General features: G+C 44.7%; 1 protein-coding gene across 2 annotated transcripts in view; it reads right to left on the bottom strand.

The window, feature by feature from the left end:
- SEC23A (SEC23 homolog A, COPII component) overlaps positions 1–12,381 on the bottom strand; it is a 256,161-nt gene that overhangs the window by 200,131 nt on the left and 43,649 nt on the right. Inside the window, exons 6-9 of one of the 2 annotated variants that reach the window (XM_077464838.1) lie at positions 10,614–10,693; positions 7,016–7,051; positions 5,941–6,085; positions 4,537–4,695 (exon numbers count right to left, since the gene is read on the bottom strand). In XM_077464838.1, coding sequence (XP_077320964.1) covers positions 4,537–4,695; positions 5,941–6,085; positions 7,016–7,051; positions 10,614–10,693 — 420 coding nt within the window. The remainder of the gene's footprint in view (positions 1–4,536; positions 4,696–5,940; positions 6,086–7,015; positions 7,052–10,613; positions 10,694–12,381) is intronic. The other variant, XM_077464839.1, reaches the window with a different exon arrangement.

Raw genomic sequence — 12,381 nt, 5'->3', positions numbered from 1 at the left:
CCACAGGCCATACTCTTCATGGCGCCTAGAAGCTCCGTTGCCGTAAACTCACTCTCCAAGGAAGCCAAGACCTCTGCGGAGAGCGTGGGGAGGGCGGCACGGGCCAGATAGTCCCGAATAAGGCGTCCCCGTGTATCTCCATCTCGGACGTCCCGGTGCACCTGATACAGACGTTGATAAAAGTCCCTAAACGTACGGGCTATGCGGGGGGTATCAAACACCAGGGCTCCCGAGGGGGTCTTAATTTTAGCAATGAACGCCGCATTTTTACGCTGTCGCACCGAGTTGGCCAATAACCTACTGGGTTTATCCCCCCACTCATAAAATCGGTGAGCCACTAACCAAGAACGTCGCTTTTGGTCCAAGTGAAGAAGGGACTTTAGGGTCTCCCGCTTCTCCGTCAGGGCATGGAAAAGGGCCCGGGGTCTGGTTCAGTTTATGTTGGCGTTCCAAGCCTGCAATTTCACGCAGCAAGGTAGATTGGTGTAGCATGCGCTCCCTCTTTTTCCTAAATCCCAATTCCATAAACTTACCCCTAATATACACCTTGTGGGCCTCCCACAACACTCCTGGTGAGACGTCAGGGCTTACATTAGTCTTAAAATAAAACTCTAAATTGTCACCCATCACCTTTTTATCTGCCTCCTCGGCTATCAGGTCCTCATTCAATTTCCAATTAGTGGATTTCAGGGGTATGGACTCTACTTTGATGGTTAATGAGATCGGTGCGTGATCGGACAGGGGAGAGGAGTCAATGCTTGACTTCACTATGAGCGGTAGGTGTTGATGATCAATGAAACACAGATCAATTCTGGAATACGTTTGGTGTACGGAAGAATAGTAGGTAAAGTCCCTTTACCGTGGGTGAGCGATTTTCCAGACATCCATCAACTGCAGGTCATGGAGTCGTGAGCGTATAAACCTCAATCCTCTGCTGGAAAGAGAGGAGCCACCCCTAGAGGTGTCCAAAGTAGGTTCCAGCGGAACATTAAAGTCGCCCGCTAGTAGGATGCATCCACGGGCAAAACTCCGCAAGGAGTTGAGTGTGGAGGCAAGAAAACTCGCTTGATTCTTGTTAGGGGAATACAAGGTGGCTAGAGTACACGGCATGCTGCCCAGGGTGCCCCGGAGAAACAGAAAACGTCCCGCAGGATCACTCAACATATCTTCAAACGTGAACGCGGTTCCACCACGAATCCCAATGGCCACACCCTTTGCTTTAGGAATGTCGGAGAGGCTGTAGTACCACGTGGGGTACTTCGGCGAGTGTAGCCTAACTAGGGTCGTATGGGTGAGGTGGGTCTCCTGAAGGAAGACCACGTCCCCCCGCAAACGACCCAGCTCTCTATATAAATTGTGTCTCTTCCCCGGGGCGTGGAGGCCCCGTACATTAAAAGATACAAGGTTCACAGTGGCCATGAGGTCTCAGGAGGAGGAACCGCGAACACCAAAACATTACCAGTGCAACACAGAGGCGGACCGCCGCAAAATGGGGGGGAGGGGGGTCGGAGGAGGTGGAGGAAGTAGACAAGAGGGGGGAAAGGGAGAAGAAAAGGAAAAGATAAAGAAACAAGAAAAGAAAAGACCCTACCGTAGTGGGAAAAACAAAATGAACCAGAAAAAAATGCTGTCTGACAACAGCTAGTAGTGCACGCATGTCCGCCACAGGGCCACATGTCCGCGGGCCACATGTCCGCCACAGGGCCCCCGCGCCCCCCAACCCCAACAGGGGTACGGACACCAGGGCCCCGCGCCGGGCAGCCCCCGCTCAAAAAGGGGGGGACGGGACTCGGGCAACCGGGCGCAAACCACACCTCGAAGGTCCGAAGCAGCGCCCAGCGGCCCGGTGCCGACACCAAAACATAAAAACATAAAAATCACATCATCCAGTACGGAGGACAGTAAAACGCCTGTATAAAAGAATACGAAACTAGGGCGGTAAAGCATATAGGGGGAAACCGCAATCCAACCAAGTGCAAAAAACAAGGGAAGGGAGAAGGAAAAGTAAAACGCCATTAAATAAAACATATGTAAAACACAGACAACACAATCAGAGGACCCAGAACAAAAAATAGTAATGTCCACTCTCGGGTAGGGGCCCCTAATGAGGCGCCAAGGTGTGGGCCCCACGGCTAAGAACGTCCCCCCACGGCCCCGCAAGGTCCAGCAGCTGCCAGAAACGGTTCGTGTCCATGCACAACCATGGTAGGAAAAACCTCACAACCTCGCTTAGGCGGTATTCCCCGCAAGTACAACTCATCATCCAGAACAGGGAAGCAAGCGGCAGGGCATTTTACCGGTTCAAGGGCGGTAATCCGGTGCGGAAGTGCGACGGGCACGGCCCACTCTCTGCCAACCCTGGTCGGCCCCAGCGGGCATGGGCGGGATGCCATCCTGTCAGCCAGGCAGTTCTGGGACAGTGACATTCATATCATTGCAGAATCTGGGCAGATCATCCGGGAAGCGAAGTATCGCGGTTTTGCCATCCTTAGAAGCAATCAGGGCTGCAGGGAAGCCCCACTTATATTTAATGGACGCTGCCCGAAGCAGTTCCGTGAGGGGACGCAGGGCCCTGCGTCGATCCAAGGTTTCCTTCGCCAGATCCGGGAAGAAGGATAACCTTCGCCCCATCAAAGTCAAATGGTGTAGCGCCCCTAGCCTTCTGCATAATCAGCTCCTTGTCGGGGTAATCGTGGGATGTCCGTAGTAAGGTTGCGGGGTCGAAGTGCCCTATGCACCCGATCAATCTTTAAGGGGGCATCAGCTGCTCGGCCCAGAAGGCTGTTAAAAATGCCTCTGACGGACGGTAAGAGGTCGTCGTCCCCAGTCGCTTCGGGGAGACCCCGGATCCGAACGTTATTACGTCTGTTGCGATTCTCTTGGTCTTCGAGCTTGTAAACGGTCGTTCCATGAGCAATGGCAAGTTGACGTGTAGTCGCCTGCAAAGACCGAATAGCGTTCGCATGTCGATCTAGACGTTGTTCCGATTCTTTGACTCGTAACAACACTTGAGATAGATCCGATCGGACTGCGGAGACCTCCTTCTTAATGACCCACTCGAGGTTTAGCAGCATAGAGGCCAGGTCAGAGGTGGTAGGCAGGCCGCTCACCTTCGACGCTGCTCCGGCGGAAGGATGCAGGTCCACTTCATCGCCCGAGCCCGCAGAAGACTCAGGCGAGCGCGATCTCCGGTCCGGCCCATCGCGGGAGGCGAGGTCCACTCCACCACGCGGCTTGCGGCCTAGGTCATCCTGCTCCTCCGCATCGTCAGGTTCCATGGAGAGGAACCGCTTAATCGACCCCGTTGAGGCACCTTTCTTGGGCAGAGACTTGCCCGTTCGCCGGCCCATCGTCAGGCGAGGAAGATGAGGTATTATTTGATGATTTTAGGTGATTTTAGCGGTGTCGGCCCCGGAGCTCACAGAGCACACGTCCGCTCTAGTGCATCGCCAGGCCACGCCCCGCATTTTGCAGATTTGTTTACAAATATTTATGGCCCTTTCTTTTTGGAGGGAAAATCTGTTATGGGACATTTCTATCTTGCAATGCTGAAAGACTGGCTTTTCCCACAATTTAATGAAGACTCTGAAGATTTCATTTTTCAGCAAGACGGAGCACAGACATTGGCAAAACATTGTCTTGATGTTGGATAAGCTCTTTTTGAGGGGAAAAAAAAAATACCGTATTTGCCGGCGTATAAGGCGGCTGGGCATATAAGACGACCCCCTACTTTTCAATTTAAAAAGTTGGTATTGTGCTGTACTCACTGTATAAGACGACCCCCTTGTGCAGGAATTCCGTATGTTCAGAAACTAAGTTGGCACCGGGTAACATGCTGTCTCACAGTATACATATAGTATACCGCCCTGAGCCAATCACGGAAAGCTATGCATTCTATTATTGCATACAGTGCCTGCTCGGATTGGCAGAGGCTGTTACATCATCAGCCTGCGCCTCTGACTCTCACAGCCAATCCGAGCAGGCTGCAGAGGTTGTTACTCCAATCCGAGCAGGCGCTGTATTCATTAATAGAATACATCGCTCGCCGGGATTGGCTCAGCGGTGTATATTGAATGTATACAGTATTACCGCACACTCGGCGAGTATTCGGCTTTATATTCGGCGTATAAGACGACCCCAGCTTTTTGCTCTTTTTTTTTTTACTGTAAAAGGTCGTCTTATACGCCAGCAAATACGGTACATACATTTTGTTTGGGTGCAATGACGCAAAACTGTCAGTTAAAGCGATGCAGTGACGAATCGAAAAATGTGCTCTGGTCAGGAAGGGGGTAAAATCTTCCGTGGCTGAAGCAGTTAATGTCGTTGAATTAGCCCAGGTGTGTTACAAATGTGAAAGAGCCTTGTTTAAATAAGAGGCAGTTTTTCATAAGACCGATGAATGTGTAAGAACGTGACAATAACATTATTTTGATCTTTCAGTATAATGTTTTTCTACCAATGTCAGTTATACCTTCCTCCCCCAGTCCTGCTCAGACACCAAAATGCAAGAAATGCCAAAAACTTAGTAGGACTCACCTTTGTTGCCTTTTTCATGTACTTTGCATTGTCCTTTTCAATATCATGCCAAGAACGGATGGGAGTTTTCAGATCATCCCCTACAACCATACCAGGACCTTGTGTGGCTGGTCCTCCAATGAACATCATAATCCTAGCGCCAGTATTAGGAAAGGTGCACTGTTTAAAAAAAAAAAAAAAACACACAAATCGTGACCAATATTAGACTGTCCTAAAGACAAGTAACATGCTTTTATCTGGTGAAGGAATAGGTGCATTGGTAAAATACCCAAATGCCCCTAAAATAAATGTATCAGAAAATAAAGAGAATGAAAGTGGAGAAAGAGAGAAAGTTATCATTCCTGCTTTTAAAGACATGTGCCCTATCCTGAGCCTCGCTTCACTATTCAGTGAGTCACATGGTCTAGAATAAACATTTGTATATTAGATGTTGTTCTTAAAGTGTATGTAAAACCTAACAAGAACTTCTCTTTTGGTCTGTCAAATATACCTCCAAAGGCATTTTGTTAAATCTGTTTAAAAAATGCTAAAAAGAAAACCTGCCGGTTCAAAATTCTGAATTGTCCTGTACACATATTCTGTGTTATCTCAAAAAAAAGTCTAATTAATTGTCCCTGTTCTTATCTTAGGCTACAGAATATAGGACACCATTACCCCAATGAAAATTTCTTCAGTACAATAAAAAACGAATTCAGTCAACGCTCACATTAAACCGACTGCAAAACTCACGATTTCAACAAAAACAGTTGCCATATTGTCCAAAACCAATACACCAGTATCTCCACATCAGTGTGCATTCAGCTAAAACAATGTATCCGACAATGTTCCTGATAAAAAAAATGTCTCATTTCCAAAAACCCTGATAACATTAGTATTTATAACAAAAAATACAAATGATTTTTTTGGACTTGTCGTGTATTTACAGGGATGAAACATGAGAACATATTGAAGGTATGTGCTGCACGTGTCTTGTTTTGTCTTTTTTCCCTGACATACACTGATTTTTGCACTAAGTTAATGGCTCAAAAAAGCAGTGACTCAATGGTAAAGATGATAGCCCCTATGCATGTATCCTTGATAAGTCAGCAGTGCAAAAACGCATATTTTTTCCTTACTCTATCCTTTTAATTTACCTAAGCAGATAAAGTAAAAATATAATCCTTCCTTTCTCTTGTCATCCTTGGCAACTAGACCAAAATTATTAATAGCTTAACTAGTTCAATTTTCCTTATTACCCACAACATAGTTTGCAGACAGTGTAACCTGTATTTAAAATGTGCAAGTTCCCTAGAATAACTTAGATTACTACAAACTACAACAAAGTGCAGCATAACTCACAATGTGCACATTCAGAGGAAGAAGTTCAAATTTCATGCATAGATGACTGGAGCATTTTATTGTTACCTCAAGAAGTCCAACTGCAATAGAAAGTGCCGCCCCTGAGGATCTCAAAGGTCTCTTGCTCTGTGGGACAGGCCATGGATCTCGCTGGAGCTCTCCCAAAAGGTCCGTAAGATTCATATCAATCTTTTGAACTGGCTGTAAAAATCTGAAAATGAATAGCAAATGAATTACTAGTTAGCATGCACAAGATCTTAACATTTATAATGAAAGTTTAAAAACTACAGGGGTCAGTTGATATTCTAGAATGCTTCAATAGTGCCATGTATAAGGATGGAGGGTTCAGCTTAAAGTGGTTGTTAACCCACTTTCACTACTATATATAATCCTCCTCGTTTCCTAATAACAGAATCTCCTGTCTCTGTGCTTTTTAAAAAAATGCCTCCTTTACCCCAATTCAGAGCGGTTCTCTGTGATCGTGACCAGCCAGCTATCTGCTGCCCATGTCTGACAGCTGCAGCGGGCGGGGCCTAGATTCCCCCACTGACATCAGTTGGGAGGAGAGGAGAGAGCCGACCGGTCACTTGATCCCGGGGCCGCTCTGGAATATGGTAAAAGGAGGCATATTTTTTTTTTTTTTTTTTTTTTTTTTTTTTAGAAAAAACACAGACAGGTGCACCTATCATTAGGACACAGGGAGGATTATATAGGACAAGAAAGGTCATTTAAACAGCAGGAGGGGAGGGGGTGCACGGACACGAGCAGACAGCCGGGGGCGGGGGGGGGGGGGGGGGGATGAGCACAGAGAAAGACACAGCAGGGCTACAGTTGACAGAGGCAGGTAAACTGACCACAGTGTCAGGGCTCTGCAGCTATGACATACCATAGTCAGTTTGCAGGAGGGAAGGTATAGCCAGGCAGGATCACCCAAGTTTTTTTAGGTGATAAAGGGGGCCAAATTAAACAGAAAAAGAACTGTGCTGTGTAACATGCTTAAAGGGAACAGGATCTTTTTTGTTTTGTTATTTTGGGTTAACAAACACTTTAAAGGAGGTATTGATGAATAAACTAAAGGGTGACGGCTGTTGGGAATTCAAGAACAAATAAATCTAATACAAGGAAATGTATGAAAAACAACCTCTCAATTGAGGTGGCAGCAAGTCCAAATGGAGTCCTATTTGAGAAATGAAACAAAACCATCAAATGAGACATAACAATTTACTGCTTCAGAGTTAATCAAATGATGGCCACATATAATACAACCAGATACAAACCTCTTCACAATCTTACCAAAACAATATAATAGGAGGACACCTAATTTATCCAACCAATCTATATCTAATCAGGCAGGCCCTTTCACTACATATATGATGGTAGATCTAAAGGATTGTACAGTGTATGGTGAGCCTAAGGCTGGCCATACAGTGCCTTGAAAAAGTATTCATACCCCTTGAAATTTTCCACATTTTGTCATGTTGCAACCAAAAACCTAAATGTATTTTATTGGGATTTTAGGTGATAGACCAAAGTGGCATATACACTAATTATGAAGTGGAAGGAAAATGATAAATTTGTGGAGAAATTTAAATCAGGGTTAGGTTATAAAAAAGTATCCCAAGCTTTGTACATGTCACGGAGCACTGTACATCTCATGGAACACTGTTCAATCCATCATCCGAAAATGGAAAGAGCATGGTACAACTGCAAACCTACCAAGACATGGCCAAGTTTGCCTGTTTTGAATACTGGAATTTTTTTTAAATTTGGAGCCTTTAAGTCTTCTGTAAACTGGAAGTGATCTCATGACATCGCTTCCAGGTTACTAGACCCAAGACCTGATCGAAGCCGATTGTGCCCCCATAGTGAAAAACTAGACTTTGCAATCACTTTAAGTATTTACTTGAACTATCAGGGCAGGTCATGGTGACATCAGCGCACTCTCATAGGAAGATTGTACCCTGTTTGGTGGTTGCCAGTACTACATCCAAGGGATCCTTAAAGGGGCTGCACACAGTTATTGTGCTATGCACTCTATGAGTGCATCAGAGCTAGTGCACTGAAAAATGAGTTGTCATTTCTTATGGTTTTTATTGCAGCGGTTTTAAAAGGTTCAGCACTATGTCAGTTTTCTGATTCCTTTATGAGTACTACCGATAAGGATTGTTGCAGGAGATAGAGGATTTACTTATCGCCAAGGATCCAACCATCCACCAGGGGAAGGCACATTTTGATCTGTGGAAGGTCAGTAATGGAGGCGAGCATATAGTTTGAAAGGTGGCGGGCACTGGAAATTGCTGTGAACCTTTTATGGGACCCATGGACCAGCCTTTTCACTATATTTGACTTTTTGTATTTCAAGCTTACTTTATATCAATGGAAACGCCTATCACTAGTTTAAGCATCAAAGTGGTGTTTTATTTAAAGTGTCTTTTGTTGCTTATTTATATATTCCTCAAAATGTTTGTTGTTCTAATGATGTATAGGACCCCACATTTAGTGTGCTCTTAGTGTGTCGTATTATACATTATAAAAGTGTGCTGCTTACAATCAATTAGAACACTAGCAGGTGTTCTGCAGCAAACCCATACACATATATTCACTTGAGGTTTTCTCTTTATTTTATATTTCTTTTTGATTCAATTTATACATTTCTTTCACACAATCCATTTGTGTGCACATAGTAGCGCAAGGGATCAGGCACTTCCTCACTCGCTAGATGTGTGAAGCTGGTAGAGACATACCCAAAAATACTTGCATCTGTAAGTACAGTGAAAGGTGGTTCTACAAAGTATTGACTCAGGGGGACTGAATACAAATGCACACCACACTTTTCACAAAATTTTGAAAATGATTTATCGTTTTCCTTCCACTTTACACTTATGTGGCACTTTGCGTTGGTCTATCACATAAATAAATCCCAATAAAATATATTTACCTTTTTGGTTGAAACATGATAAAATGTGGAAAATTTCAAGGGGTGTGAATGCCATTTCAAGGCATACATTACAGAATTTTCTTGTACAATTTTTCTTCAGATTTATCAAAACCATATAATACGAGGTCAAACCTAAACACTTTCGATTTGTATGCAATCAGGTAGGCTCTTGCACTACATAGTTGAAGGTGAATCTAAAGGAAATTTACTATGAAAACTGTATATTGTATGGTCAGCTTTAGACCCCTTTCACACTGGGGTGCTTTGCAGGTGCTAGAACGCTAAAAATAGCGCCTGCAAAGCTCCCTGAAAGAGCCGCTGCTGTCTCTCCAATATGAAAGAGGGCTTTCACACTGGAACGGTGCGCTAGCAGGACGGTAAAATTAGTCCTGCTAGCAACATCTTTGGAGCGCTGTATACATCGCTCGTGCCCACTGAAATCAATGGGGCAGCGCGGCTATACCGCCGGTTTTAACCCTCTCTCTGCCGCTAGCGGCCAAATAGCACCGCAAAATTAACAGGTACCGCCGACGCACCCACTGCCCCAGTGTGAAAGGGGCCCAAGAGTGAACTTTATCCAAAATTCATAAGATAAATAAACAATACTGGGAAAATAAATAGAGGAATATTAGACAAAACAGCTGACAGAACAAAGACAATAAAAGACACTAAGGCTGGGTTTACACCTATGCGAATTGGAACGCGGTTTCCCAGCATCCAATTTACAAAGCAGGGGATTGTGACCAGCTCTCTATGGAGCCGGTTCACACATCTTTGCAGTGGCTCTGGTGCGAATTGCACAGAAGCCCTGTGTGTCTTTTGGTCTATTTCAGGTTTGAATTCAGCCAAAATTCGGCCTGAAATTGGACCTGAAGCGGTGAATAGAAACGTACCAGACCCCTCCTGAGATCCGCTGCGTTCTCCAGTTTGAACCCTGCCTTAAAGTGGAACTTCAGCCAACAGGGGAAGTTCTGTCCTTCCTCCTCCTACCCCCCCCCCCCCCCCCAATATATTTGTACCATACCTAGTTTTGACCTCCTCCCACTTGTGCTCAGATCGCCTAGGCCAGGGATCTCCAAACTACAGACCTCCAGCTGTTGCGTAACTACATATCCCATCAGGCATTGTAAAACTGACAATCACAGACATGACTAGGCATGATGGGAATTGTAGTTCCTGAACAACAGGAGGGCCATAGTTTGGAGACCCCTGGCCTAGGCGATCCAAGCAGATCTCCTCCCCCATCCCTGCCTACAACCATCCGGGGCACATCACAGGTCCCTGAAGGCTGTGGGACCATTCACAAAGCACAACGCGACTCCTTATGGCTTCACAGCTGGCTACCCACAGTTACTGGTGCCTGGGACTGAAGAGCAGTGAAGTAATTGGCCTGGGTGAGGAAGGTGCTGGATCCGTGGATAGGTGAGGGTCGGTTATTAAAATTCGGCAGCTACAGTTTTTGTAGCTGACTTTTAATTTAAGAAAAACCAACACAACACAGTTTCAAATAGGTCATTATGCACAATATACAATTACCTTTACTATTAGGGTCCTTTCACATGGGCTTTTCGATAAGGTCTGCCTAGTATGAGCTCTGCTTAGTAACCTGTCATCCGCTTGCTCAGCATGGATCAGCGCAGCCATCCCCCTGCTGAGCAAACGGATCCCACAGAAAAGAGACTCCTGTGTAAAAGGGGAATATGACTGAGAAAATTGGAATTAAAAAAAACTTCTTCAATAATCACTGCTCAATCACAGCTGAATTTCAGGTCTCTATCCCTTGTCATTGTACTGCTCATACCTGTTTGATGGAGGAGGCTGCTGAATCTGTGGTCCACGTCCTGGCTGAGCAGCAGGAGTCTTTGTAAGTGATAACATTTCCTGAAAAACAAAATGACATTCAATCATTCTGAAACCAACGCCTGATAGACATGAAGCTGAACATATACTCTATTAAGCAGTTCCAGACCGCCCACCGCACATATACTGCGCCAGGGTGGCCCAGCTGCACGAAATAATGTACCTGTACGTTGTCTACGCTCCAAGATCTAGGGCGCATGACTCGCCTGGACACAATGGGAGCCAATCAGCGGGCCCCACGGCAGCTGCTGGCCAACCGCGACCATTCGAGATTGATAGAACGGTGGTCGTTCTGTCACAGACAAAGCGAGATCTGTGATTCCCAGTAATCGGGAACACAGATCTCTCTTTTTGTCCAGTGTCAGCATCCCCTACACAGTTAGCACACCCAGGGAATACATTTAACCCTTTGATTGCCACTGATGTTAACCCCTTCCCTACCAGTATAATTTATGCCGCGATACGTGCATTTTTTTTTTTTCGTTTTTTTTAATCACTTATCACTGTATTGGTGTCACTGGTCCCCAAAAAGTGTCACTTGGTGTTCAATTTGTCCGCCGGGATGTCGCAGTCATGCTAAAAAATCACTGATTGCTGCCATTACTAGTTTGTAGATAACTTTTGCGCAAACCAATCAATATATGCCAATTGGGATTTTTTTTACTAAAAATACATAGCAGAAAACAAATTGGCCTAAGTTGATGAAGAAATAAAAATTTTTACATATTTTTATTGGATATGTTTTATAGCAGAAAGTAAAAAACATTTTTTTCAACATTGATGCTCTTTTGTTTAAAGTGCAAAAAATAAAAACTGCAGAGGTGATCGAATATCACCAAAAGAAAGCTCTATTTGTGGGGAAAAGAGGACATAAATTTAGTTAGGGTAAAACGTTGCACAACCAAACAATTGTCAGTTAAAATAACGCAGTGCCGTATCTCAATAAAATGGCCTGGCCATTAGGGGGTAAATCTTTCCAGGGCTGAAGTGGTTAAAGCAACATTCCCTTAGGCCTCATTCTTACGGAGGTAGTTTTAGGAGATTGGCAGGGGTTAAAACCCCCCTGCAAAACGCTTCAAAAGCAACAGGTATAAATTTGTGAAATATAATCAGTGGTTGCCATGTTGGATGGTGGAATGAAAATTGGACAAAAGAGATCCTCAGAGCACTCAGATGTGTGCAGCTTATAGCAACAGATAGCCACACAATGTGGTTGTGGATATATGGTGCGAGTCAAATAAAATTGTATGGGTAACTAGATGAGATGTGGTCTGTGGGAAGACCCATCAAATGTACGTGAGAGTCCAACTGTTGTGAAGTGCCCAAAGAACATTAGTTCTTTGCCGAGGTTCTCTTTTGTGCTTTTGCATTTCCAGGACTCCTTGGACTTGGCAGCACCAACTCGTGTGGGCATATATATTTTATGAAGATTGATATGCATTTCATATGCATTTGTCATTATAGGCTCTTCCCACACATTGGTTTGGTACCATCCAATGGTTTGTTGTTTCATGGAATGAAAAATGGGATGGCTCATTCCCTCCCCCCCAAGTATAAATGTTTTTTTATTAACGCCCAACGTGGGCAAAGACAATGCAATACAAGCACACAACGTCACCACAATAAACAACATTATGGAGAGAAGGAATAGCAGGTTTCATATGTACATTTGCTGATACAGTTTCGTTACAGATATTGCTTCTTTGTTA

Source organism: Lithobates pipiens, unplaced genomic scaffold (genome assembly GCF_037356315.1).
Source record: "Lithobates pipiens isolate NorthernLeopardFrog02 unplaced genomic scaffold, aLitPip1_a1.2 Scaffold_30, whole genome shotgun sequence".
NCBI classification, from domain to species: Eukaryota; Metazoa; Chordata; class Amphibia; order Anura; family Ranidae; genus Lithobates; species Lithobates pipiens.
The sequence above is the reverse complement of the archived record's forward strand: the minus strand, read 5'-3'. Positions and strand labels throughout refer to the sequence as shown.